Genomic DNA, 27,814 nt, shown 5'->3' with positions numbered 1-27,814 from the left:
ATACTAATTGAGTCTATTTATCTGCTTTGAGGACAATAAGTACCATTGAGACGGCCTGTATATTGTTTTAGGCAAAGCAGATACTTGTGCTTGTACACAGAAAGAAATATGTGCACACAAATACATATGTAAACAGACTGTCAGGGCAGAACTGAATGGATTGGTTTGGAACAGCTATTCCAGAGTGTGTTTGTAGGAACTCACTTTGTTGCATTTTATCCATTTGTCACACTGCACTTCCCCCAGCCACGACACTGAGCAAAGTGCTCTGTGTGTTAGGTTTGAAAAGATTGAGCCGGAAATGAAGAATTCAGCTGAGGGTAAGTGTGGCACACAAGTCCCTCACTCCCAGTTCCAGTTTCCACTACAGAATTCTGCCATCACAAGTGCACAACATCAGGATGTGAAAAATTCATACTACTGAGTGTCACCATTAAGCTTCCTCTTACTATTCTTAATCATAAGGCAAAAATAAACAGTCCTGGCTTACCTTTCCTTTCAGATTTTCCTATTTCTAAACCACAGCGTTCCAGTTGGCATTTTGGAGTATAGGTAAATCCCAGGTTATAACTTTTTTTCCTGAAGTATCTGTGTGGACCAAGGAGTTTTGAATAATCAGCTAAATAACACTGCAGTGATCAGCTAGATAGCATTGCAAAGGCAGCTGCATGCATTTGTATGAGTGTGGTGCGTGTGTGGTCGTGTGCCCACATGTAATCTGTATTATTTTGTGCCTCTGGCTATTATGAACAGTTTGGAATGGATGGCTGCAGAGCACCTCCCCACAGAAACTGAGCCTCACTGATGTGGAATATGTAGAAGACCCTAGCATCTACCTTTCCCTTGTGTTAATACACTCGATCACAATCTAGGAACATCTGTGCAGATGTCCTGGTAGCTGTGAACATTTCAGGACAGCAAGTATTTTTCACATCCTATAGGTATCCTTGGAGATGTATAGCGAAGATGTTGAAAAGCTGAAAAAATAATGCTATGTGGGGACTTTTTCAACAGAAACTTAAACTTCAATAAATGATAGAATCGTGTGGTCATGGGGACTCGTCTGCCTTGTGGTGAAGCAGCTGCTTTTCTCAGTTTTGATTTAAGACAGAGAGAGAGAGAAGAAGAAACTACATGGTGGTGGTAGTTTTCTAACTGCTACATGAAGTTTGAATACTGTTAAACTCAATGCTGAGCAGCAGATGGTATATTTACGCCCAAGACGTGAGACTGTTGTTGACATGGTTTGTAGCAGCAATGTTGATGTAAATGCCTATTTCCTCGGATTGTGTATCATGATGACATTAATCCACAAGGAAAGAAAACCATCTGGAAAATTTTCAGTTAGTATAATCTGAAGTGAATTAAATACCATAAACTCATATGTTACTTAAGGTAAAAATTGTCTTAAACTGAGAAGAGGACTATACCACTTGTTGTTCAGCTAGCCTCCTCTAATCCAATCTGTTCTCCTAATGCCATTTTTTCTGCCTTGTTTTTAATAAATTGATGTGAATTGCACTCTCTTGTATAACTTCTTTTCCAGTAAGATGAGGACAGCACTATCTGAAATAGACATATATCTCAAGACATCCCTAACATCTCTCAGGTTATGCAGTTTTACAGGTTTTTCCCTTATTGCTTTTACTCTAAAAAAAAAAAAAAAAAAAAAAAATACACTAAAACTAACTGCATACATCATGTTGCTGTTGTTATTATTTTTATCATCATCATCATTTTAATGAAAAAATATTTTAATTGGAAGCAAATTGTTTTGACTGAGTAAAGCTTCAGTGGAACTTCAATGACCATGTTTGAATGAAAGCATATACTTCTCTGCCACAGGAGATCAATGTGGAGCATGCCTTGAGTGCTTGAAAAAGAATCAGCATTTACGAGGATGGCCAAAAGGTTCAGGAGGAGGTTTTAGGATCCGCCTACTAGTCCTAGATAATGGGCTGACATTAATTTCAGTGCAAGTAGGATTAGATCTTCAGATATAGAAGCAACAACATGTATAACATCTTCTGTGACCATATGGTGTCACTGTATTTTCCCAAGTGTCCTGAACCAGAGTGAAACAGCTGTTAAGTTATTCTGTTGCAACTTTTCATACTTTTTCATATCCTATGGTATAAAAATTGAGACTGAAAAATTTGTCTGTTCATTTTAGGGCTTACTTTGGTCTTGACCTTTTTATGATTTGCTTTTTTCCTCCCAGCTGTTTTCTTCCCTATTTATTGTAAGTGGTTTTTATTGGCACATAGTTGTCCAGAAGTCGGTGCTTTTGAAGGCAGAGTTGATACACAACTGAACTCTTTTGAATGGCCTGCTCTGTTTACATGAGGCTTGCTAAATAACAAAAAGCAGAAATCAAGTACTGATCATCTGTGTGGTTTTCATCATTTATCATCTGCAGATTACAGTGATCTTGCAACTGCAAAAGATAAAACCTTAACAGGAGATTGTAATAAAAAGGCAGTATCCCTTTGTAGATCTTTGTTGTGCAAGCAGTTAATTCTCGTGGCTCCCAGGAAGTAGTCAGGTGACACAAACATTCTTAACATTTTGTAAAACTATAGCAAGAATAAGTTTTGACATACAGACTGCACCTAGATTTTTATAATTTTGGAAGCATGCCCTCATGGTTGAAGTTACTGGCAAGTTTCCCATTGGTTTCAAGAGTTCCTCATAAAATTCATTGAACTTATGAACCAATTAGAAAATCCTCCACAGATAAAAAGAATTAAATATTTGCATGGAAGATTCATAATCAGACTTCAAACACTCTATACATGAAATAATGTGAAGAATGATTTATTATTTATATAGCTGGAGTTGTTGCAAATATGTATTTAAACTATCAAAATTTCAGTGTAACCAGAAAAGCATAGAATTTAGAAATTTCATCTGGTTAATGAAAAAACATCTATGAACTTACTGACTCTTACTTGAACTTGCTGAACCAGAATGCCATGATGCTATAGGAGCTTGACCATATTCAGCTGGACAGAGATGCTCATCCAGTGATGCTAATAATGTTCACATTTTTTATGTTTTTTTTCCTAGCAATTGATGTTGACTTTTCTTGATATTAAGTACATCTAGTATAGCATCTAGGTTTGTTCACTTTGCATGGAGTTATGTACCACTGGTAATACTAAATGACATAGTAATGGAGGATCTTTCCTGAAATGTAATTGATCATGTTAAGAGACATATTTTAAATGCCAAACCTATCACAGTGGAACTGTAAGAAAGTATAAGCTTTGTGCCAAATGCTTGTTTAGATTAAGCACAACTTTTCAGGCCAAATTACTCTCCCCACAGTATGCTTGGGTCATTGTCTATGCAGAATTCCAGCACAAATCTCTTGGAGAGGCTCAGCAGGATCGCACCTTGATTTGGTTTTATCTTTCATTTTATGCTGCTCTCAGTATTGGATGCATGAAGATCTTAAAAATACCAGCCCTCTTTACTCAGCACAAGTAAAACCCTTTCCTGAAATTAGGACTGGTAGACATTCATTTTACTGAGGCTTTTTCCTAATAATGCAGTTCCAAAGATTCTTCTTTAAATAAGAAATGTAGTGCTAATTAGGTTGATATTTTTTATAAAATACTTTATTAAGAATAATAAGAGTAAACAAGGTTACAAAAATACCGACTTTATTAACTACTGAAGATGCCATTAATTACAGAAGATCGTAATACAGGTTATAACCACAGTGTTCCCTTTTCGTTAGGCATTTGGTCAGTTATCATTAATGGAAGCACTATTTTTCCCACTTAAATACGAAAAAATACTCTTATCATACACTGAATTCCACAGGCAGCTCCCTGAATTGATCCCACAGAAGAAAACACCATACACAAATGCCCAAGAGTATATATAAAAAGGAACACTGTAAAATTTTAGGATGAAAAGCCATGTCAGTTCTTGCCAGCAGTCCTAACATTCATAAAACAATAATATACCAGTGCATGTGAGGGAGGAAAAAAAAACACAAAACAACTGATAAGGAAAGAAGACAAAACAACCAATACTATTGGTTTTATATAGATTTCATGGGAGTGAACTGGTTTACAACCAGCTTTCCATAAAGATGGCAATAAAGCCTTGCCTGCTCTTGCAGTTGCTTTGTAGTCCAGAACTGGTATGCTTTTCGGTGTAAAAGGATGCATTAAGTTCAGTGCACAGCTGTAGGGAAAAGCATTGAGCAAATTTCAGCCCCTACTTTGATAATCACATTCATTGATTTCAAGGGACATTTTGCCTGAGTAGATTTTGACCCTCAGAAGTATATTTGGACCCTTGTCTGGAAAACCCTAACTCAAGTGATTAGCTCTGTCAAGTATATTGGCATTACACACAGCTAAGGTCTGCAGAATGCCTGGGAGAATTTTAATTTCAAACTACAGAAGATTTCAGCCATAGCAGCAAAGATTTGGACCAGTACATTCCCAATGAGTGCTATAGTTTCTCTGAGAATCATGAGCTTTAGGAGAGAAAAAGAGATAGGAAAAAGAAAACAAACCCTTTTTTTTACAAGGGAGAAATGTTTTCATTAAGGAAAGGAAGAAGTGTCAGCCAGTTTTAGTGCCATAAGAAAACAAGTCAATTGAGTTAAACTAACTTCAGCAGCTCAAAATCAGGTCTTAGGTTTGAAATTCTGTATCCAGTTATTATACTTTTCAGAGTCCATAGATAAGTTGCAGCAAGGAAAAGGAAGACAAAATTCAAAGGAATTTAAGAATGTCCTTAGATAACAGTTTACGTTCTGTATCCTTTAATTATAATTATGAACAAAATCACATCTGCAAAGTAAAGTCCAAATCCCACTGAAGTTAGTAAGAGGCTTTTCAGAAATTTAGATGGGCACTAGAGTAAGTCCACCTGTTATTAGAGAGCAATATGTTAGAACAATGAATGAGTGTGTGTAGAGTGTTCTTTCTTAAGAGAATCCTGTAGTTATAACAGTTGCCTGGCACGGTACCATTGGTACCAACAAGAAATATTCACAGGAATAAATGAAGTACAAATTCATTACCACATATCATTATTCTTCTCTTCCCTTGCTTTTCAGAGTCTCGTGTGCCCTTCATATAGAGATAGGGAGAGCAAGAGCACCTGATAAGCAAGTGCATACAAACATGTTAAGTTCTGGAGCATCAACTCTGAACAATTTCTTTTACTGAGGTGATGCCTAGAACAAACAGGTAAAAATCCTTACATGTTGTCTAACAAAAAACAGTATTTTTTAATCATATATTTATATGTGTGTGTGTGTATATATATATATAAAAATCACAGCCTTCTGCACAGCAGAAGATTATAACTAAAATATTTTAAGATTCAATTTTTTAGATAGACATAACAAAACGCCTGCACATATAATACAGTGAACACATAAGAATTCCTAGGGTACAAAGAGTGAACATGAAATTATGTATTTTATCCACATTCTACTAATGACTGAAAACAAAACTCACTTGGAGTTTTTTCAAAAGTCTCTCTCAAAAAGTTAATTCTTTCAATATGCTGCGTTCAGTATATACTGAGTAAGAATACAGTCTTTACATACATTGCAATAATTAATTGTAAATACAACAGGCTAAATCCTGCCCTCTTTAAGCCTGGTGAGTAAGAGAGACAAAAAGGAGTATGAAGCCTTCAGAAGCAGCCAGGATAGATAGACTATCCATGTAGCATCCACACCTTCAGGTTACCAGTACAGGGAAGTTGCTTCTGTTCCAAGGAAACTATTTACATCAGAAGGAATTTCAGATGCTCTACTTCCTAAAATATTTCTTCCTATGCACCAGTAGACATTGCTGGATGCTTGACACAAACCTCAGCAAGCCAAGCAATTTAAGCTTGGGCTGAAATTCATCCTAGTTGACTAGGAGATGTAAGCATATTTAAGTCTCACTGTAGCCAAAGTGCACTGCTGAAGAAAATAATTTGGTGAGTTAACATGAGAACGACCTCCCACGACAGCTCTTCTGAAATGGTTACTTTCTGCCAGGGCAGAACTCAGCCCTGCGTCTTCAGAATGAAATAAAATGTTCTTTTATATGTCTACATCATCATGTCAGCTTAGTGGCTATGCAGTTAGATATGATCTATATCTTACAATTTGCTACTGGAAACATATACAAGTGCACTGTCACAAGTGAAGTAATAGTGCAGTTACTTATGCAATTGCATGTACAGTAGTAAAAATAACTGGATATGTGTTGTATCTACTTTCTAGAATTTACAGGGTAGTTGGTGCCACCTATAGCGTACTGCCAGCTGCTAAATGTATTACAATTCCAGACATACAGTTACATATCTAAAGGGGAACAAGCACTTTTCACAGATGCTGACTATATGTTCCCTTTCCAAATCAGCCTAAAGGGAAATGATAGTTCCACATGTAGGCAGGAAACAAAGTGCTTAACTACTAGTGATGCTTTCCCCATTTTGTACAAGATCATCTCCCTGAAATAATTTTATTGTCCTGAAAGAGACTATACAAAGGACACATTTTGGACCAAATTTAGGTAAGATCTTATTAAATATCTGAAGTCTCTGAAAAGTTTATTAATATATATCTTATTTTCCTAGTGCTGTCTTTCATCCAGGTGCCAGATTCAACTATTTTTTTTTTCCCCACTGTTAACAAAGTTACTTTTAAATCAATATGTAGGATCCTTTCAATTTTTAACACTTACCTCTTGAGAAGGATTTGGACATATTTAGTTTAAATACTTTTAATGGCAAATGTCCATCAGTGGCAAATCAAGACTACTTTTTCAATCCAATCACATACAATTTCTAACACTGTAAATTCACAGTTAGTTCTGTGACAAACTTTGAAAAAATGATCAACAGTTTGCTAACCAGTTCATTACTACATCTCTTTGCCTATCTAGAGAATTTTTTGAGATATCTTTTAGGGGACCACCTTCACACTAAAGGGACCAAGTATAGGAAGAGCCTACAAGTACTGTAATAGGAAGTGATACTGACTTCTGTGAGAACTTCACTGATTGAAGGCTTGTCAAAGTTTGTCAACAATGAGAAGATTAATTTCAAAAGGGATGTTTTTGTAATGAAATATTGACATTTTTGACCTCTCTCAAGGGCGTATGAGAAATAGGGTGATATATGCTGTCTTTGATAGATGTATATCTCTCTCAGTAGAACTATTGTCATATCTGAAGAGAAGTGTGCGGCTCATAGAAAGAATAAGTTGTGTTAAATAAAGCTATAATACGTTACCCCTTCTAAGATAATCTGAAGAGCAGCAAAAAAAGAGCTTGTGATCTTTTTGTACAAAATCATTAATCATCCAGTAATAATATCTTTGCAAAATTGTTTACCCATTCAAGTATCTTCAGGAGATATGTCACCATACTTGCATATACTGTAAGTTACTTCAATATTTATAAAACAACACTGATAGACAAAACACCAATAACACCTATAAATATTAAAAGAAGTTCAACAAACTTGACTATCAAGTAGTTTAAAAATGGTTGATCTTTACATTACACCTTAATTCTATGCTGTCCACAATCTCTCTGTAAATGGAAGCTGTTGAGTTTTCTTCAGGGTTTTCTGTAGGTCATCATAATCTTGTGTATCCACCGGGAGTAATGTGAGACTCGAACAAAAATTCCAGGACGATTTCGAATGGCACATCCACGGCCAGGAACAATGACACCCACTACTATTTTTAGTCTGTTTTGTTCACAAACCAAGGGACCACCATAATCACGCTAGGTGAAAAAAAAAAAAAAGAAAGAAAGAAAGAAGAAAAAAGAATGTCACCTAAAATGCTTCAAGACACAGTGCCCACAGTGCCCATCTGTCCCCTACTGCTTGCTTTCTCTTGGGTTGTACACAGTTCAACGAACAGGCAATAAAATTATCTTTACCTCAGAACAAACCCTAGCCTCTGACGTCTTTTTCACAACCAGAACTTATATGAACCAATATCAAAGTAATCTTTTGTTTATTCATATGCAAGTAATCCATCTTTACATATAATTCGAGTGCCATCAGACTACCAGCTCTTATTCTCCTGTTTCAGATACAGTTAAGTGCAATATTTATGGATGTCATCTACCCGGCCTTCTGCAAAGCCTTTGGCATGGTCTCTTGCCACATCCTTCTCTCTAAATTGGAGAGGTGTGGATTTGAAGGATGGACTGTTCAGTGGTCTAGGAATTGGCTGGCTGGATGCAGCCAAAGGGTTGTGACCAGTGGTTCTATGTCAGGGTGGAGGGTGGCCACAAGCAGGATCGGAGGTCTTCAGCATCTTCATCAGTGACACAGACAATGGCATCGAGTGCACCCTCAGCAAGTTTGTGGATAACACCAAGCTGAGCAGTGCAGTTGATATATTGGATGGAAGGGAAGCCATCCAGAGGGACCTGGACAGGCTGGAAAAGTGGGCCCATGCGAACCTAATGAAGTTCAATAAGGCCAAGTGCAAGGTTCTGAACTTGGGTTGGGGTAATCCTAGCTATTTATACAAACTGGGGGAAGATCTCCTTGAGAGCAGCCCTGTGGAAAAGAACTTGGGGGTCCAGGTAGACGAGAAGCTGGACATGAGCCAGCAGTGTGCGCTTGCAGCCCATAAGGCCAACTGTGTTCTGGGCTGCATTAAAAAAGGGGAGGCCAGCAGGGAGAGGGAGGTGATTGTCCCCCTCTACTTGGCTCTTGCGAGGCCCCATCTGCAGTACTGCTTCCAGGCCTGGGGACCCCAGTGCAGAAAGGATATGGAACTCTTGGAGCAGGTCCAGAGGAGGGCCACTAAAATGATCAGAGGGCTGAAGCACCTCTCCTGTAAGGAAAGGTTGAGGGAACTGGCTTTGTTTAGCTTGGAGAAGACTCCGGGGAGACCTCATTGTGGCCTTGCAATACTTGAAGGGAGCATATAAACAGGAAGGTGAATGGCTGTTTACAAGGGTGGATAGTGATAGGACAAGGGGGAGTGGTTTTAAACTGAGACAGGGGAGGTCTAGGTTAGATATTAGGAGGAATTTTTTCACAAAGAGGATGGTGATGCTTGTGATGCACAGGAACAGGTTGCCCAAAGACGTTGTGGATGACCCATCCCTGGAGGCATTCAAGGCCTGGCTTGGTAGCCTGGTCTGGTGGTTGATGACCCTGAACATAGCAGAGGGGTTGAAACTAGAGGATCACTGTGGTCCTTTTCAACCTCGGCCATTCTGTGATTCTATGATTCTATGATTTTTTTTATAATGAGGAGAAAGTGAGATGACTAATAAACATATTATTTGTGATAACAGTCTTTCTTCAAAGACTACTGAGAGTTGTAATTACTATTCCTATGCATCTGGCAGTCAATTCTATTTCAGCACACTACAATGAGAATCTATGAACTAATTGGCAGAATAAATTTTTTAAAAGTAACATTTTGTAGAGAAAGAGACATAATTTGTTTAAACAGTCATGTTCAGTATTCTGAGGAAATGAGACATGTATGCACCACTGTATGTATTTAGTGGAAATTTGGTGTACATCCAACTAAATCAAGGGCACATTCAGCATTAAAGCCATCTAGTTAAACCAGGGTGAAACTGTAATTTAGTCATATTCACATAGATTTTAGACTCTAACACAGACATTTTTGGACAGGGAGACAGAGAGTCAAAAGATAAAAGCTAACAATTAACATTGTTGGCTTTTTTTTTTTTTCCCCCTCTGGATCACTAGAGAAATGACAGTGCTTGACCTTTATTCATATTAAAAAACAGAAGTTTGATTTGACTGATAGCAATCATGAGGTAGCTGGCTCTTGAGGAGTAGTAGTGGTTGTAGACCTCATGTGAGGACGAGAATTTGGCTGTGTGCATTTGTAGTTTGTGTTGGCTAGGCAAAATAGTACCAAGTAGGTCAATCTATGGGAGATCATCAGTTATAGGCCTGAGAATTATCAGAAGGTTTGGATTATTCTTGCAGCAATGACTAAACCCATGTAGCATACAGATGAATAAGCAATCTTTGTATCATAGACAGATTGAGATGGTCATCAGTGTGCCTTCTAGGTCTAGGCTTAGAAAAAGAAAATTTAGATGGTCTGATAGGGGTCCTATTAGTAAGGTAACATGTATGATATACTTTCCTAATTTGCGTAGGAGAGTTGTGATTAGTGTTCTGCCTGCAATAGGAAGCTTCTACATGGACTTTGGAGGGATCATAGGTGTAGGCCATATAGTGGGGCTTTTACTATGAAATTGTAATTTGGATACGTTCACATAGATCTGGGACTTGAACACAGACACTGCAGTATTAATCCAGATGAAATTTATACTGAATCTAGCAAACTAGCTGCAAAATTAGGCAGTAATGTTTGTATCACAGAGTGATATGCTGTTTCAAAAAAATAAAAGCTAATGCTTAGCACTCTTCTCTTGCTCAGCAGACAAGCAACAAGCCTTATCTAGTGGTTGCCAAACTCTGCCTGTGGTATGGGTTTCGAACTAGATGAACTTTGAGGTTCCTTCCAACCCGAGCCATTCTATGATTCTACGATTTGATGTTTGTTTTTCTAGCTGGCAGCAGATTATAAACAATAAACAATTGTCAGTATCATCAAAGCTGCTCATAAAACAATGTCAAGAGTGGAGTTTTATCTGCCAATCTGATTTTGTTTCTCTGCTTGTTCTTTAGTGAGGAAAGTGGCTTCAAAGGGGAACTTGGGAAGCAGAAAACCATGCATTGATTAAGAATGATTGCTAATATTAATCAGTCAATTTCTCACTGCAAGGGGAGACAAAGTTCAGGATCCCCATCAGACTTCCATCCAGATGTTTCACTTATAAGCCTTCATATGTCTAAGAGCTCATCTAGAATGAAATATTGTATTTTTAAGGAAAATGAATGTCTTAATAAAGCGGATCCTGTGATAAATTAACAGTAAATGGAACAGACTTTATCTTGGTGAAGACTGTTTCTCCTATGGGTTGGTAATATCTGTGGGAAAAGTTCAAATTACTGTTAGGAAATCATCTCTTTTTCTCCAGATATTAAATTCATAATGATACTCAGGACTGCCTTCCTTCCAGACATCATCTCATCAGACAGATTTTCAACATACAAAAATAAAAAAAAGATATCTTCCTATAATGAATGATATATAGCATTTCTTCTCAGGTGTCTTTTCTCCAACAACATTAGTCCCAAGAAAACCAACTGTATTAAACTCTATTGTTATCAAACCATCTCTTTCTCCTCCACTCACTGAGATATGGCTCATGCTTTCTTAGGTAGACCAAACTCCTCACTCTTCTGAGTAATACTTTATCTCAGTACATTTTTGGATCTTTCTGTTTATTTCATAACTTTATTAACTCTACTAAGCAGTGATTTTTATTTTTTTTTTTTGGATGTTGCATGGAAATCCTCATATAGCTAAGGAGTTCAATTTGCACAAATCTTTAGTTGCTTCTCAATCCAAATGAATTGGTGTTACTAGCACACAACTCAGTGTAGGCCTTATTATACAGAAGACAAATTTATTTCAGTCTAGAGAAGTGTTTGGGCACCTAAGTATGTTTAACATGAGTAGTAGCACAAAGTAACTTAAGGAAAGAAACTTCTTCCCACACTTCATCAGCAAATACATCATTAGAAACACTAATCATTTTCCAGTGCAGAAGTTTCATATACATTTTTTTGTGTACAAGTTTGATGCAGAGAGAATAATTATAAAAAAAACTCAAGTAAATTATTTCTCAGAAAGAAAAAGTAAGGTTGATGGCTCTTAATACATTCTTAGAAAATGTAATATTTACCTCACAAGGCCCAGAACCAATGGTTTCAGCCACAGCACAGATTTCTGACTCATTCACAGTGATCTTCCCTTTGAGATACTGGCTGCATTTCTCATTTGCCAAAATAAACAGGTTTGCTACCCGGAGAAGACCATCATAGTTAGCTACTAGGATTGAAAAGAGAATAAAGACTTTATTCTATTTTTGAGGGAAAAAAAAAAAAAAAAAAAAAGAAAGAAGATATTAAAGATGCAATCTGGATGAACTTACTCTTATATGTTAACTCAGTGTACTTTGTCCCCAGTACTCATATTTTCATTTATCCTCACTTTTATCAATAATTTGTCCTTTAAGGATTTTTTATATTTGCTACAAACAAAATTTGCAATAAATATTCTTGATGTGCGTTTCTCTTTAGTTCTCTGAGAATATCTGAAGAGGTTTTTAGTATTGGAAGAAAGAGATAGATTCTACCGCCAGCTTGCTTTGGCATATCACAGAAATCAGGGAAAGTGTGAAATGTTGTCATTCCTGTTAGCAGAGCGAGGATTTCACTTCCTGCCTTAAACAAGGGTTAACATGAAATGGTGGCTGCCATAGCCTAATGAAGGACGTGTAACTTTAAAAATACCATAGCAGTACAGGATTTTTCTTGTTCAGCGCTGGCTCAGCTACACTGAATGACTTTGTACCTGCAAGAGCAGATCCACAGCTTTATGCAATCTCCATTCATCATTGTGAAGGTCAGGAAGCAGGAGCCCCGTGGAGCTTTTTCTTGTTCACATGTCAAAAGACAAGTCTGTACAAGCTGTGAATTAAAATAGAGGGCCTGGACCTGTCCATTCTCTGTACAGTGATCAATAAAAGTGTCAACTTTGCCTTTCACAGAATTGTTATCCTGTTTACTTGAGTACAAAAATGAATGTAGCACTTCTTCCTTCCCTGACTGTGATGCTTTGAGGATTGCATTAAGTAGCATATAAAATAAGGTACAAAGTCCTTCATCCACAAAGATGATGGATGTTATGTATTTATGGTATTATGTAACTCCACAATAGCACAAATTCCTTTATCTGTTCTCTTAAACTAAGCTTTCCTGTGATGCTGCACCATGCCGCAGTCCTAATTCCCTTAGACAGCCATTCTCCCCAGAGGATATCTAATACAGCCATGCTGGGAACATTAAACACAGTCATCTACAGTAGGGTTGGCACTGGTTATTTGCCTTCCACTAAGAAATGTTTGAAGTAATGCTTGCAAGGGAGAGAACCTTACAATTACAATGATGTTTCTGCTCTGCTTTCAGGACAGCTTGAGTATGTTACTGCTGCTCACTAAGGATCTGTGGCAAAATGGCACCTGAGCACAATAATTACTGCAGTAATTATTGTTAACTGGCAGCTATTTACTTTATCATCAACATATCATTAGCCAGATATAATACTTACCAAGTCTAAATAAATGTCTCTTCACCAAAAGTTTGTATTTACTTCACACAAAATCTGAGTTTTATAAATGTTAGTAAGGTCAAGCACTCAACAGTTAGGAAATGTAGTAGTGCTACCTGTGAATCCTTACTAACACTGTCTTTGTGTACATTAATTATCTTAAGATTTTGTATTGTATGATTCTGTATTATTTTTTCCACCAGGTGGCCTGCTTTGAGATACAGAAATAATCATGAAGATGAATCGGAATTTTTCAAAACAGGCTTAGAACTCTTTAAATCAACTATGCCAGATTTTTTTAAATATGTAAATCCATTTTGTTTTTGCAGTTTGTTCTTTGAAATTTTTGAATCATTTTGTCTTCTCTCAAGGGGGAAAAAAAAAAAATAAAGAAAAGAATGGATTAATAGAAAATATTTCACATTAATTTATCTTGGATAAAATGCATAAAGATTTACAAAATCAAAAAAAAAAAAAAAAAAAGAAAGTTGAAACTGCATTTCATAATGAAAAGTGTTGGACAAATGTGGCATCAGGTAATACCAGCAGCCTCACCTATAATTACAAGAGGAAGGAAGTAAGCTGTCATGTCAATGTATTCATTTAGTTTTTAAAAATAATTTCTTACATCCAGTGTATCCCCATCCATAAACACTGCAACTGGTCTTCTCTGGAATGGTACATCCAGAAATGGGCAATCGGATTATTTCTACAAAATTTGTCAATATGGCAGGTCTGTAAAGAGAAAACAAACAATACACATGATAGATTTTATTATACCTTCTAGAGTCTATCCTTAAAATAATGTTCATAGAAGTTAAAAAATGCACCAATTCTTTTCCTTTCGTTTCCATCTTTGAAGAATATGATGGATTCTTCTACTTTTTTGCATATATTACACTTGTGAACTGTCAAGAGATTTCTGGAAATGATGTCACTACTTTTATGCTGTTGAACTTGGCTTTTCATCTTAAAAGCAAGTAATGACAGCATTTCATTTGAACAGGTAGTTTTTTTAACACTGAGAAAGTTTGAAAGTTTATATGTAAACAGATATCTTAGATGCAATCTGCTATTTGCTCTATAAATGAAAATCACATACTTATCAATGAATATTAAAATAAATAAATAAACTAAACCTCATAATCTGGAAAAAGGCATAATTTTTCAGAAGTAACATCTGATTTCTGAGTAAAAGAGACACCATTTCTGGATATTTCAAGTGAAATTCTCCCAATTTCTTAATATATTCATGCTGTGCCCAGTGCCCAGAAACAACTGACATGAATATCCTATAATTGGAAGTTTATCCTATAGAGATGTCATCTGCAGTATCAAAACCGTACAGAACTAAATCTGCCACTGTTATTTAGGATGAATTTCATTCAGCAGCTGAAAATCCTGGAATTAGCAATAGAGCTACTAACCTGCTAAGTTTCAGTAAAACCAGATCTGATCCTGCTGGACCGTATACCAGCTGGGAGATATTCCGAACTTGTCTGTGCTTCTCTTCTCCCTTTCCTTTAATATTATGGACTCCAAGCCAGGCTTTGTAGTCTTTCAGATCTTTGTAACTAAATTAGGCAAAGTAAGTTAGGATTTTGCTGCATGGATAATAAAATAACCCCAAAAAGCTCTGCTTAACATAATTACAGTACAAGATCTTAACCGGCACTTCACTAGAAATCAGCATACACTGCCAATTTCTAATCCAAAATCAACATCCTCAAATATAAGTTTTTGGTCTGAAGCCACTGCATAATTTCATCATTAGCTGTGACTAAAATGTGATTTTGTTTTCCACTAGAATGCAAGCATTTAAATCTTTGGAAAGTGTGAACCTTCGAACTTTTCAAAGTTTGCCCAAAACTTCTACTTTATTCTGTCCAGTTCAGAAAAAGCTTAAGATTAGTTCCACAAAGAGGCAACTGTGTAACTATTACACTTGGATAACATGTTCGCACTTCTGTGTAAAACCACCAGACTTCCTTTAGATTAACAATGATAAAAACTGAAAATGCCAAGGCCTCTCAGGGATTTTGACATCAGAAGAACAGCGTTAAAGATAAACAGGAGTGAAAACTGCTGCATTCAAATAAAAGTGTTGTACTATTAAGTTACAGAAAATGCATGTATTTCAATATTGCAAGACTACAGACTACTGTACCGAGAAGGGAAACACTGCCTTGCTGTGAGAACCCATTCTTCCTTTACCAGAGTACCTCCACAGATATGCTTATTCCTGTAAAATAAATAAATACATACATACATAAATAAGGATATTTTTTTTCCTACCCAGACAAAATCTCTAAAGATTACTTGTGTAAGCTTTCATTTAGGAAACCCCCTGGTGCAGGGAAAGGTGGCTGAATGATAGGCTGTGGAAACACTTTGCTGTCCCTTTGCCTCACAGTTTGAATATGTGTGGTAGCACAGCTTTGCAAATTTGCTCCAATTTGCATGAGCCAAGAGAAAAGAGAAAATCAGTTACTCTGTTCCTTTACTGGTTTCAGAGTTGGATCTATAATGAGAGATATTTTAATTAATACTTAAAAAGTGAGCCTCTTTTTAATAGCAATTGGACTGAAACATTCAAACAAGTCCCCAGACTGCCACCACATGTAAACAACATTTTTCAAGTAGGTATTATTCAGAGCATTGACCTCAAGGTGGAGAGTTACTATTCGGTAACCAGTCCTATGAGATTTCTGTCCCCACATACTTCAGTTGGAAACAATCTGCAGTATATGACATCCTACACATAATTATAGAAAATCTGCAGCATAATATATCAAGTAAAATTAAAACAGTTAAGCATGGCAGTTCTTTCAGAAATAAAGATGACTGTGGAATGCAGGTTAATTAGTTTGCTTCATTGTGTCTCCAAAGTCACATTTATTTTCTACAGCTCTTTAAAAAATGAATCACAATTGTCAATGATTTGTGAAAAAAAATTAAAATATCACAATTTATAAATTCAAATCAACAAATATTCAGAACTTTGCAAGAAATGCTGGAAGGAGCCCAGATCCTACATGGAGTTCTAAGAAATCAGAATAACAGAGATGCTTGACTGCTTTAATTGTGTTTTGTTGTTTTTTGTTGTTGTTATGGTTGTTTTGTTTGTTTGTTTCTTTGTTTTGGGGTGGGGGAGGGTGGGGGTTGGAGTAATGTGCTTTGTTGTTGTTGTATTTTAGTTGAGGAACAATCTATGTAGTCTAAAAGGCTGGATTCTTTATAAAATCATGATTCTAAGCAACATGGTCTAGAGGGAGGTGTCCCTGCCAATAGCAGGGGGTTGGAGCTAAATAATCTTCAAGGTCCCTTCCAACTCAAACGATTCCATGATTCTGTGATTCCCAGTTTTATTATAAACATTTCAAAAAAAAAAGGAGTATAAATGTGTGTTCCTGCTTGTTTGTTTCACTATTTACCAATATAACTTCACATGATTGCATCTTGTGCTTTACAAGTCTGACTAATACAGAATATTAAGCACTTATTTAAACAAATCACAAATCCAGAACCGATTTCCTGAAATGAATGAAATTTCTCCAAATATATTTAAACATTCCTGATAACAGAATCTGCATCAGATATTTAGGAAAATATATCATTAATTAATTTAATATTCTGAAGTGGACCTCGGTTGCCAAGTATGAACACAAATTTGTAAGCATAAGTAATAATTTGCCATTGCAGTTCCAGTTTAAGATGTATAGCTTTTTTTTTTTTTTTTTTTTTTTCAGAATAATAGGATACAGCATCATTTATGAAACTCTTAAATCCTTCATGAAAAATCATGGAATTATTAAAATACTGATTCAGAAAAAAGGCTATCTGCTTCCCTGGCAGCATACACAATAACAGTATATTTTTATGCCTATATGTAATACTTCAAAATATATATTTTCTGATGGATTATTTCAGGAATCTCTTTTTCATAAAATAATCTTCAGTTTTTATGTATTCATCTGCTTAATGGAATTCTGTAGTATAGCACGAAATCCATTTTCAGTTAGCTTAACATTATTTATTATTAGCTATTTAAATTTTAAGCACCGAGGTATAATTCCCCTTCCTTGCAAAATGTTCCCCATCCATTAAGGCTGCTTTAAAAACAGTGGCAGGATAATCTTTTCCACAGAGATTCAGCATTCCAGCCCACCTGTTTATTAAGTCTAATGATGTTACTCTAGATATTTATTACTGGGCAATCTGCTAAACTTTTAGAATATTCTAGTTCTGATCTGAGCCCAGGAGCTGGAAACATTAGCAGGGCTGGTAACAACTCCCAGGATTTCTTCAGCAGTAAAGTAATGCAGAAAGTAAATTTTTTGTTTTCTTTTTCCCCAGAATATTGGTAGATACCTACACAGTTTTTAAAGTGATGACATAAGCTAATAGTAATAACATGCACTGTATTTTCTACTAATAGACAAGGAAAAAAAAATGCATGAGATCTATTTCTGTTATTCATTACTAATTCACACTTCTAGCTGATGAGTTATGAACAGAATATGCAATAATTTTGTGTTCTGGCTTTTACACAGTAGCAAACTAAGATGTGACATAATGTAATACACAATTCCAGATGTACATGCTAGGGTCTTGTTTTACAGAGTGAAAAACAGATCTCCTTAAAGGCCTTTTTTTTTTTTTTTTTTTAATACAAATTACCATTTAATTGCATGCAATGATATGAACAGAAAGCAAAAGATATGGGTATATATCCTGAATCCTTTCCTAAATGCACTACTGTTGAAAAGTAAACGTTGACGTGAAACTCAATTTTCTTGTAACTATCTATAAAATAAACAGTTTAAGGCTAAATGTGGAGCCAATTATGTGAAAAGGTATGCAGTTGCCCATCTAAAGAGCAGAATGCTATGGATGCTTTAGAAGCTCACATGTGTAACTCAGCCATAATGAACATAGAACCTTTTCACTGGCAGAGCAATATGTAACAAGATGGAATCACCAGGTGTTCCAGGATTGCTAATTTGTAAATGTCTTTACAGGATTAAACTACAGTCTAGAAGTATCCTTATTCCAATTAATGTTTTCTACAGTTTGAAAATAAACATCCTACACGATGAATTGTCCTTCTTATCAAAATGATAGTTACCTGTATGTCAAACTAACCACCCATCCTTCGTTAGTTTGAGTTGGGATTCCATTTACAACTCTCAAATGTTTTGTTGAAGCACAAGGAATGACAGTATCTGAAAGCAGGTCCAGAGATCACATTTTACTAAAAACAGCGGTAGGAAACCTGTACAGTTACACATAAGGACCACAAGAAGGTCAATATTTATCAAGGATAGGATATTATTTCCTGAGCTAATGAAGTATATTTCTAAAACATCAAAACTACTTCAGTGAAGTTGGGTTCAGTCCACATAGACTCAGTCAGGAATATTAAAAAAAAAAAAAAATCTTTTAAAATATTTTACAAACATTTCCATATTTACAAAGCAAATAATGAAAGTTGTTACCATATCTCACCCCTTGCAAGACAGAAACGTGAGAATAAAAAATACAATAAAGCTGTTCTACATTTGCCTTTTGTAAAAATATTTTTTTCCTAGTACGCATATTTTATATCTTTAACTGTCCATTTTCTTCCTTCCCAGTAGGAAATAAATGGCTAGTCTTGGAAGATGAAATACATGCAATGCACAGTAAATCAGCAAACTAACTTACCATCCAAACTGGTTGTAGTAGGAGTTGTATCACCATCACCTAGACAGACAAATAAAATATCCTTAATACAAAATTAAAACGCATCTTAAACTTGAATACAGTCATAACAAACAGCAAAGGGCATACTGTTAATTTTAATATTCCATTAAGTTTAAAATGTCAGTAATTTCATTAATACTCCATAAAAGTTCAATTTTAGCAAGATGGAAGAATTTCATTCCAATAGAAAGGAGTAAGAATTCAACATTTTGCAAAGGAGTTTAAAGCATTTTGTTTCTTGGCTGAATCCTGAATACATCAGGCTATCTGTCATGTTCAGTTTCCACATTTCAGTTAAACATGACAAGGCAGAGAAAGGAAATCATGATTTTTCTCTAAGTTTTCTGAAACTATAGAAGTAGTACAATTTAACCCAGATCAGTTTTGAAGAAATTTTCTACCTGTCCTTTATCAGTATTTGTTCCCCAAACTCTCTTTGCTCTTTCATATAGTCCAAGTCTCAATGCAGTTACAAGATTGCTTAAATTTTATTCAGAAATTTTGATTTCAGTAAAGTCTACAATGTGGCCCAGTGGTATGAGCTAGATGTATGGGTGCAGCTGCTGAAACTTTGAATGAACAAATGTTAGACTGTCTCACCTAAGACTGTCTCATCATCTGTATATATACGTAAAGGTTATGGTTACATATATAGTTATTTATATAGTTAGTATGAAGACGTATGTATGTTGTATGTATGTATGTATGTATGTATGTATGTATATATGTATGTATATGTATCTGTACATCTACACATGGTTAAAGGCACCGAGTTGGCAATTGCCAATGTTTTGTCTGTATCAGTTAAACTGGTTACTAGTATGAAAGCAAGTTACTCACAGCTTAAAACTAGTCCACACAACTTACAGTTCTAAAACAGACATATTCCAGCTTTGGCACTGGAATCCAGAAATCGTAATGCCTCTACTGACAATATTGACATTACTCTACAAATGGCTTTTGTGAATTCTTCCTTAGGAATAGATTAATTGAGATAAAGAACTTAGAATGAGTGAATAAAATTTATATTTTTTCAGCTATTGTTCTTTGTCTATGTAACATTTAACATTATTTGTTTACTTTTCTTAATTACTCTACTTAAATGAGAAAAAAACAAACCAAAAACCTATGATTTCTTATATCATCTCTTAGAGATATTGTAGTTCAGAATATGAGGAAATGCAGCAAATTGCTGCTAGGAATGGAATTAACATTATCCCCAAACTCTAGACATCACAGACATATATATTTAAAATCCTAAGTTATCCTAATTTACTACCAGGATACACAGCTAAGTAATTTAGAAATAGGAAGTAATGAAGAAAATCTTGAACCTACATGTGAATTGCACATTTTCAGGCATAAATATTTTTTTTTCTACCTAGCTCCAGCTTAATACTGAATTCCCCATAATTTTTATTTCTGTTTAGGTAAACTATGTAGTTATATAATATGCAACTTTAAGGGAGTGATCTTCCTAATTTTTGTCAAGAGTTGAATCATCCCACAAGCATCCAGAAGCACAATCTAATATATATAAGACATTTACACATCAGCATATCTATAGTGAGCTATTCTCACTCTAAACACAAATACAGAACACACAGACAGACAATGAAGCTTTGAAGCACAGAAGATAAATGCTGTCCCTGGGTTTCTTAAGGCCATAGCCAGCACTCTGACTATTAGACAATTGTCTCCATCCAGCCCTCATTCAATAGCTAGATCTGCTGGAAAATGACCATCTGTAATAGAGCTTTTATGCTCCTACTGCATAAGTAAGTCTTGAAATCTCCAAGCTGGTTAAGGAAAAGGACTTCTTGTTCATATATTTCAGAAGCAGCTTCCTCCATTCCTTCTCAATCACGCACAACTGATTCTTGATTCTGGAGTTACATTATTTCTGCTGCCACAAATGATAATGGAAATGTATATACATATGCATGTGACATCACGTCTTCACTGAGAATACAGCTGACAGTGCCTGAGGCATAGTAAATACTCACATCGAGAAATAGGGCAGTAATCCCAGGGAATGAGAGGATCATCTGTGTAACACCAGGGACCATGAAAATCATCATCTGGATTGCGGCAATAGTTTTTCTTCAGTTTACTAACATCTGGTTCTCTGAAGATTTGTATATGCCTATAGGGAAAAAAAATTCAAAGTGCTGAAAAACTTTATGCTATAGCTGAGATTTTCAAAGGTTAAATATTGCTTTACTCTGCACTGTAATATTAGACGATTGAGCCTGCAGGTCAGGGTTTAGAGCTGGTTAAAATCAAAGGGAAGCTGAGACAAATATTTGCTGGATCTGGGTCCAACTTTCCTCTGGTTAGTATTTTAAGCACTGAGTCCAGTGGACAGCTGAGAGATTTCTAGATCTCTCACTCAAACTCAAATCCACGGATACCTCCAGGAAAAATCCTTAAACTGATTTGAAAAGTGTCTATGCTGCATTCAGCAAATCTGCCTGGGAACTTGGGTATCTTCTCCATCCTGATTAGCGGGTAGCAGAAGAGAAAACTGATTCTGCATAGAAGAAAGCTAAACTGTAGGTTGAAGGAAGCAAAAATGCAAGGAAGTTAACCAGACAAAGCAGTAGGCAAGGAGAAAAATGAATTGAACTGATCAAATTCCAGTTATAGGTGACCTAAGCAGCAGACCTACACAAAGCATTTAACTAAAGGTGAAAATCCAGGGTGACAATCTGAAGTGAAGAAAGCTGTTTATTTCTGGTCTGCCAGACAGGAACATACAGGTTACTTGTTAAAGCTGTGCTGCCCTCTGAGCTCATAACCAACCATGTGTACTGTTTCTGACATTCCCGAAACCAGAGTAATTGTTGAGGTGAGACAGGTAATTTCCAAGTCTCTCCTGGGTGGAAAATTAGCTGCAGCAAAGGAAGAAAGGCTGATCTGTATTCATGAATTCACCTGCATCAAGCATCCAGTCGGTACAAGGCTCAAGCTGTATCCTTCACAGCTAACTGAGGACTTATCTGAGCTCTCTGAAGTCCTGATCTTAATTCTCCTGCTTTAGATAGAAAGTAGGCTGGAATATATATGATATCTATCTCTGACCCTGGGTAGGGGAAATAACACATAGTCCAGCCTGTGATTACAGACAGTGTCACTGAAATCTGTTTTTTATAATACAGCTTCTCTGAAGGCTCACTTACAGATTTACAGTGATCCTATTACTCCTGAACTTTATTAATCTACACTTCTGAACAAACAGAAAGAACACTGAGGATCCTGGAGTGACTGAGAAAATCTTTCGTAATTTCTGCTGAATCATTCTTACCTTAACAAGTAAGTTAAACAAACTTGCTGTTTCCACTGCTTGGAATTCAGAAACTAAAGCAATGATAAACAATAGAAACTGTAATTTGCTTTAATGGCATTTGATGTCAGTGTCATTAGATTTTAGACGCATGATCCACTTTCAGTTTGCAGGGGACCTCAGGAGGTATTAAGTTCAACATCCTGCTTCAAACAGGAAGAGCTAAGAGAACAGATCAAATTGCTCAGGAATTTATGGTGTTCAGAACTTTGAAAAAGGCAAATATAAATATTGAGCAAATGTAACATAACCATTTCCTGCTTTGTTCCTGCTATTCTCTCATAGAAAAAAAGCAAAACAAAACAAAACAAAAAAACAACTTTCAAGGACAAATGAGGAAAACGCGACCAGTAAACTAAACACTAAGAAACATCCCAAAGCCTGCAATTAGTGGTTAGTTTGAACAAAGACATGTTGTGTAATATATTTTAACAAGACACTACAAGACAAGACAAAAAGACACTACAAGAAAAGACAGGAGTAGACAGGAAAAGAAAGACTGGAAAAGAAAGAAAAAGAGAGGAGAGGAGGGAGGGGAGGGGAGGGAAAGGGAGAGGGGAAGGGGAAGGGGAAGAGTTCCAGGGTATACGGGGCTATTTTAGAATCACTACAGAAGAAATTGAGATGCCATCTGGAGGCAACAGGAGTCACTGAACTATCTCTTTTGTATTTACTCACCTACGCAAGTCTTCAATATTCTTGTCCCATGTGGAGCAAGTTAGTCCAAATCTTGTCTTGGACAGATTCCCCATGTAATTCTTTCCATTGCCACGATAACAATCTGAATATGAAATGTTGAGACAAAGAAAAGTAGAGGGCAACTGTGCAACACTGAAAAGAAAACTCTTCCTTTCCATCATTAATTTCAATAATTAAAGACAAGTTTTACATGTAGCAAACACTTTATGATATAAATCAGGCATCAGTATAAATCAAATCGGAAAGAAAAAGGGAGAAAGTTTTCAAATTTAGATACATAATCCCTTGCTTGAGGCCTTTGTTCTCAGTACAGTAGCATTTTAAATGTCATCTTGCTTAGATAAACTGGGACATTTTCTTTCATAAGTAGTTAGGTTGTGTATAATTTATAATGGTTGCACCGAATGTTCTAAAAGTTGGCAAGAACTGTTTTATACAAAACAAAGCAAACCCTATCTTTAATCCTTTCTCCTCAAAAACAGGCTTTCAGTCTGCCTATCAACAACAACCTACCTTCATGTAAACTCTGGATACCACACATAATTCTTGATTTAAGTTCTACTTTGGCAAAATTGAAAAATCTGCATGACTTCAGCTTTAATGTAATTCAGAATCTTGCCTGTTGCCTCCAGTAGAAGTCATGTTTAATTCATAAGCTTTAATCACAAGCTTTTTTTCTGAGACTTTTCAAGAGGATTATTTAAAATGAGCATTACTCTAAAGACTTCTGTATTAAGCATTTCATTTCATATTCATCAGTATTTTTACTTTTTGATAATTGATACTTAAAAAAAAAACACCACAGAATGAAAGTCAAAGCATAATTCTTGTTCTAACTGAATTCTTGCAAGAGATAAATTCTTTATAATCTAAAGAAGATTTTAATATATGCTGAAGTAAGGTAATAAATCGCAAGTTTGAAACTCAGGTAGTGACTTGGTTGATATGAGTTCTCAGGAGGCAATAATACTCCTTAGACTAATACCAAGACATAGTGTGGACTTTATGGACAGAGAGCTTGAAGATAAAAGGTTATATAGGAAATCCCACGTGGTTTTTCAACTCAACTTCTTTTAGTCAATGGGGTTTATATGGGGAAAAAAAAACAAGGGTTCGCGGCCTCATGCACAAAAAAAAAAATAGTTAACCAAGAAATCATGAAAAATCATCTCAGCTTTGGGAAAGGCCTTCCAAATTAAGAGTGGTAATAGATTCACCTAGTCTAAAAATCAGATCCAACAGCAAATCTTTGCTGCAACTTTCCCTGCTGGAACTGAAACATGAACTGAGAAATGAATCTCATTTACACCATGATGAATCCCAAGTATGCAAATAACACTAAAGTATAACTACTCAGGTGTAATGCAGATGTACTGAGATCAGCTTTTCCAGTTTTCATGCTTGCCTATCTACCATTTGGAACAATACAGTGTTCACTTAAGGCTATGTTATCACTTTTCCCTCTGTTACCTTGTTCATTTGATACATCACACTTAGGAATCTGGGAGCAATAACCAATCCGGATGTTTGGGTCAGTAGTAAAACACCAGGGTGATTCAGATCCATCTGGATTTCGACAGTAGTTCTCCCTCAAATCTCTATAAAAATAAATATGTTAGCTTGCAGCAGGGATCACCTAAAACCACTGATGCATTCTATCAGATTTTATTATGAATTAGAAATAATATAGGCTCCTAAAGGTCTGTGGAACTCGATCAGTGTCAAGTGCAGGGATTTGAGGAACAAGTAAAATTACATATACCAGAAAATGTAGTAATTGTAATGAGAAAATGATTATGAGAATTCATTTTCAATGGACTTATGTTTTGACTAGCTATAAGATTGCATTTGAAGATTATCAATATTTTGGTATATATATTTTTCAATGTAGCTTATTTTTATTCAGGATTCTCCATCAAAATTTGCATGCAATCTGACATTGGATACACCTGCAATCCATTACAAGTGCTTTTAAACACAAACATTACCAGAGTGCTTAAAATTCCCTGTGCCTGAATGGTTCTGCTGAGCTTAGAGGAACAAAGTCCTTATGACTGTCAGTGATTCACTTAAGAAACTGAATCTTAGAAATGAAAAAAAAAAAAAAAAAGTATGTTGAAATCCTATACAGCTGTTAAATTTGAAGTTGGCCGCGAGGGAACATATTTAAATGTCTCTTGCAGCTTGAATTAAATAATCAAACCTCTTAAATGTTTTATTTTTCATCTCCTGACATGTTCTCTGTAATGCCATATTTCACTGCATTTTTCCATCTGCATCACTTACTGATAACAGACTATGGAAATAATTGATCTAATGCTGTAATTCTTCCTCTGTGTTCTGAACATTCATATAAGTAGTTCCATTGATGTAACTCAATCTATTGTCCTGAATAGCTACAATGCACTCAGACACCAGCTGAATAAAAAGTCCTAATGTTTTTATCCAGCACAGTGTTAGAGAAATTGTTAAAACCACAAAGGGCTAAGCCTGCAGCATAGGTACAGCACAAAATGTAAATGGTAAATTGTCTGAGGAACGCCTGTCGGGTCAGGCTCAAGCACAAATTTACAAGTAAAGGCAAGATGGTCCTGCAATTAACAGAGGAGGTTCAGGGTAATTTCCTATTTGCTGTCACGTTTTCAGTAGATTTGTTACTACACACAATATTTGACCAATATGCCAAACAACAATAGTAAAGAGCTTAAGGTATTAAACCTAACTGTTCTACTCAAACGAGGTGTTGCTAGAATGAGAATCTGAAGCGAAACTGAAGTCTTTTCTTTACCTTGAAAGGTCTGCACTGTTAAATCCCAACACAAGTCCACACTGTCATTCAGCCACTGATAAATACATTTATACATATATATATTTATAAAGACTCAAAGTTACACTTTGCTAATTAGCTAAGTTTCTTCTACACTTAGTGAAAAAAAAAAGGACTAAAAGATTATGATTAAGATAACTGCCAAAAACAAGTAGATTCACATGCTGTGAATGTCTCTCTCCTTTTATGTACTGTACAGGATGCTTAGATGCCCAGTGCTCCCTCAGGTAAAATCTGTTTCATTTGTGCAAATATATTTAGTAAATAAATGGAAAAAGGATTGAAATTTTTGAAAATAAAAGAAGTGTTGTCAAATATTGCAAATACCAAGTATTATCAATTTTTATTTATTGAAAAAAAATATCAAAAAAGTATTGCCAAAGTTTATTGAAAAACAAAACCACTGGCATTTTTACCCAAATTCACCTAGAGCTAATGTTTTGAGATAGGAATAATTTATTTTCCCATATTCAAATATTTTCCAGCAAGCAGAGGAAATGTATCACTGTGCAGAGTGAGTGACAGGGATCCCACAGCCTACTTTGGCAGCATGAATTTAAAAAAAACAGCAGGAATTGTTCTTAGCCCAGAGCATTAACACACACTGTCTCTACTCACTTGCACTTGAAGCTCTCAGGAGTGATGTTGTGCTGATGAGGAAACTGGGAGTCCCACCGTTGGCACTGGATCCCACTCCATATGGTGTTGACTGTGCCACGGTATCCTTCGCCCTGCCCCTGGATGCATGTTGTTGTCTCAGCCACTGCCTCTGTGCTGTTCAGAATGCCAACATCTGCAAATGCAGAGAAGTGATGTCTTGTTTTCATAAAACCGAACCCGTATCAGGATGTAGGGTTTGAAATCTACACTGCAGTCCAAATTGTGGAATTGAAGTCCTTTTTCAATCTGTCTTTTAAAGAATAATAATCTTGTCTTCCCACTGACAACATCCATGAAATCAAAATGGGTCTCGGCTTTATGCTAGTTTCCCCGCTTGTAGGCCAAGAATCTAAAAGCTGTGTAATACTTAGGAACTTTTGTTAGACACTTGACTCATTCTATAACACTGAAAGTCAGGAAATATTCTTAGTTATTGTTTTCAGTTCAGCAAATATTTTCTCTGTTTCTTAGCTTTACAAAACTGAGTGACCACACATGTGCACACTGTTAAATATGTTAAAACATGTTTGAAGGACAAGAATGACCTAACTGGTTTTCTCCAAAGAATTCCCAGAATATCAAGTCACAGAAAATAAGAAAAAAAAAATAAAAAAATAAAAATAAAATAAAAAAAATAATAAAAAAAGATAAATCTTATTCTAACATGCTAAATATTCCTTGAAGCTTCTCTTTGTATGCCTCATATAGTTGGAGAAAAAAATAGTCCTGCTTTTGGAAATCAAAGATCATTATTCTCTAAACAGGGACAAATGTTTTAAACACCAAGAAATTCATCAGACTCAAGATCTTTTACAGATGTTGATATACTCTGCATTCATTCTGGTGTGGGTTGTCTTGAACTAAATTCAGAAAAACAGTGGTTTCTGAAGTGACTCATACACATAACTTGAAAGTCTTTCTATTTCTTATGCAATTTCCATAATTGAAAATTAATGGCACAGATATTGCATCAGCTATATACAAAGTAGTACAAAATTAAATGCACTACAATAATGCTTCTGCAATGTCCCCAGAAACTCCCACCATAACAATTTTTTTTTAAAGTAACTGTTCATCTTTTGGTAATTGCTGTTGTTCACAAGAATAAATTTATTAATTTTCCTAAAGTATTGTTGTCAGCAATAAGCATGTTAATAAACTTTTAAAATTAGTTTTAAGCAAACAGTCCAGTGGTTAGAAAAATATTCCTGTGTTTTACTCATATATAGTTCATGCCTACTAACTTCAGCCAGTTCTGTGAACTTGTGGAGAATATGGTTTTTCAGGAAACCAA

The 27,814-nt window shown here is 35.7% G+C and overlaps 1 protein-coding gene across 4 annotated transcripts in view; it reads right to left on the bottom strand.

The window, feature by feature from the left end:
• Nucleotides 1-3,605: 3,605 nt before the first annotated feature.
• Nucleotides 3,606-27,814, bottom strand: part of HGF (hepatocyte growth factor) — a 62,022-nt gene continuing 37,813 nt past the window's right edge. For 2 of the 4 annotated variants that reach the window (XM_042872906.1, XM_042872908.1), the window contains exons 8-18: nucleotides 26,479-26,653; nucleotides 24,504-24,631; nucleotides 23,013-23,115; nucleotides 20,995-21,134; nucleotides 18,950-18,988; nucleotides 18,372-18,468; nucleotides 15,411-15,485; nucleotides 14,671-14,817; nucleotides 13,872-13,978; nucleotides 11,817-11,962; nucleotides 3,606-7,769 (exon numbers count right to left, since the gene is read on the bottom strand). In XM_042872906.1, the coding sequence (XP_042728840.1) occupies nucleotides 7,599-7,769; nucleotides 11,817-11,962; nucleotides 13,872-13,978; nucleotides 14,671-14,817; nucleotides 15,411-15,485; nucleotides 18,372-18,468; nucleotides 18,950-18,988; nucleotides 20,995-21,134; nucleotides 23,013-23,115; nucleotides 24,504-24,631; nucleotides 26,479-26,653 (1,328 nt within the window). In that variant the 3' untranslated portion in view covers nucleotides 3,606-7,598. The remainder of the gene's footprint in view (nucleotides 7,770-11,816; nucleotides 11,963-13,871; nucleotides 13,979-14,670; nucleotides 14,818-15,410; nucleotides 15,486-18,371; nucleotides 18,469-18,949; nucleotides 18,989-20,994; nucleotides 21,135-23,012; nucleotides 23,116-24,503; nucleotides 24,632-26,478; nucleotides 26,654-27,814) is intronic. The other 2 variants (XM_042872907.1, XM_042872909.1) reach the window with 2 other exon arrangements.

The sequence above is a fragment of the Lagopus leucura genome, unplaced genomic scaffold, assembly GCF_019238085.1.
Source record: "Lagopus leucura isolate 7727_CA_CO unplaced genomic scaffold, USGS_WTPT01 Super-Scaffold_100008, whole genome shotgun sequence".
Lineage (NCBI taxonomy): Eukaryota > Metazoa > Chordata > Aves > Galliformes > Phasianidae > Lagopus > Lagopus leucura.
Note: the sequence above shows the minus strand (reverse complement) of the source record. Positions and strands in the feature narration are given on the sequence as shown.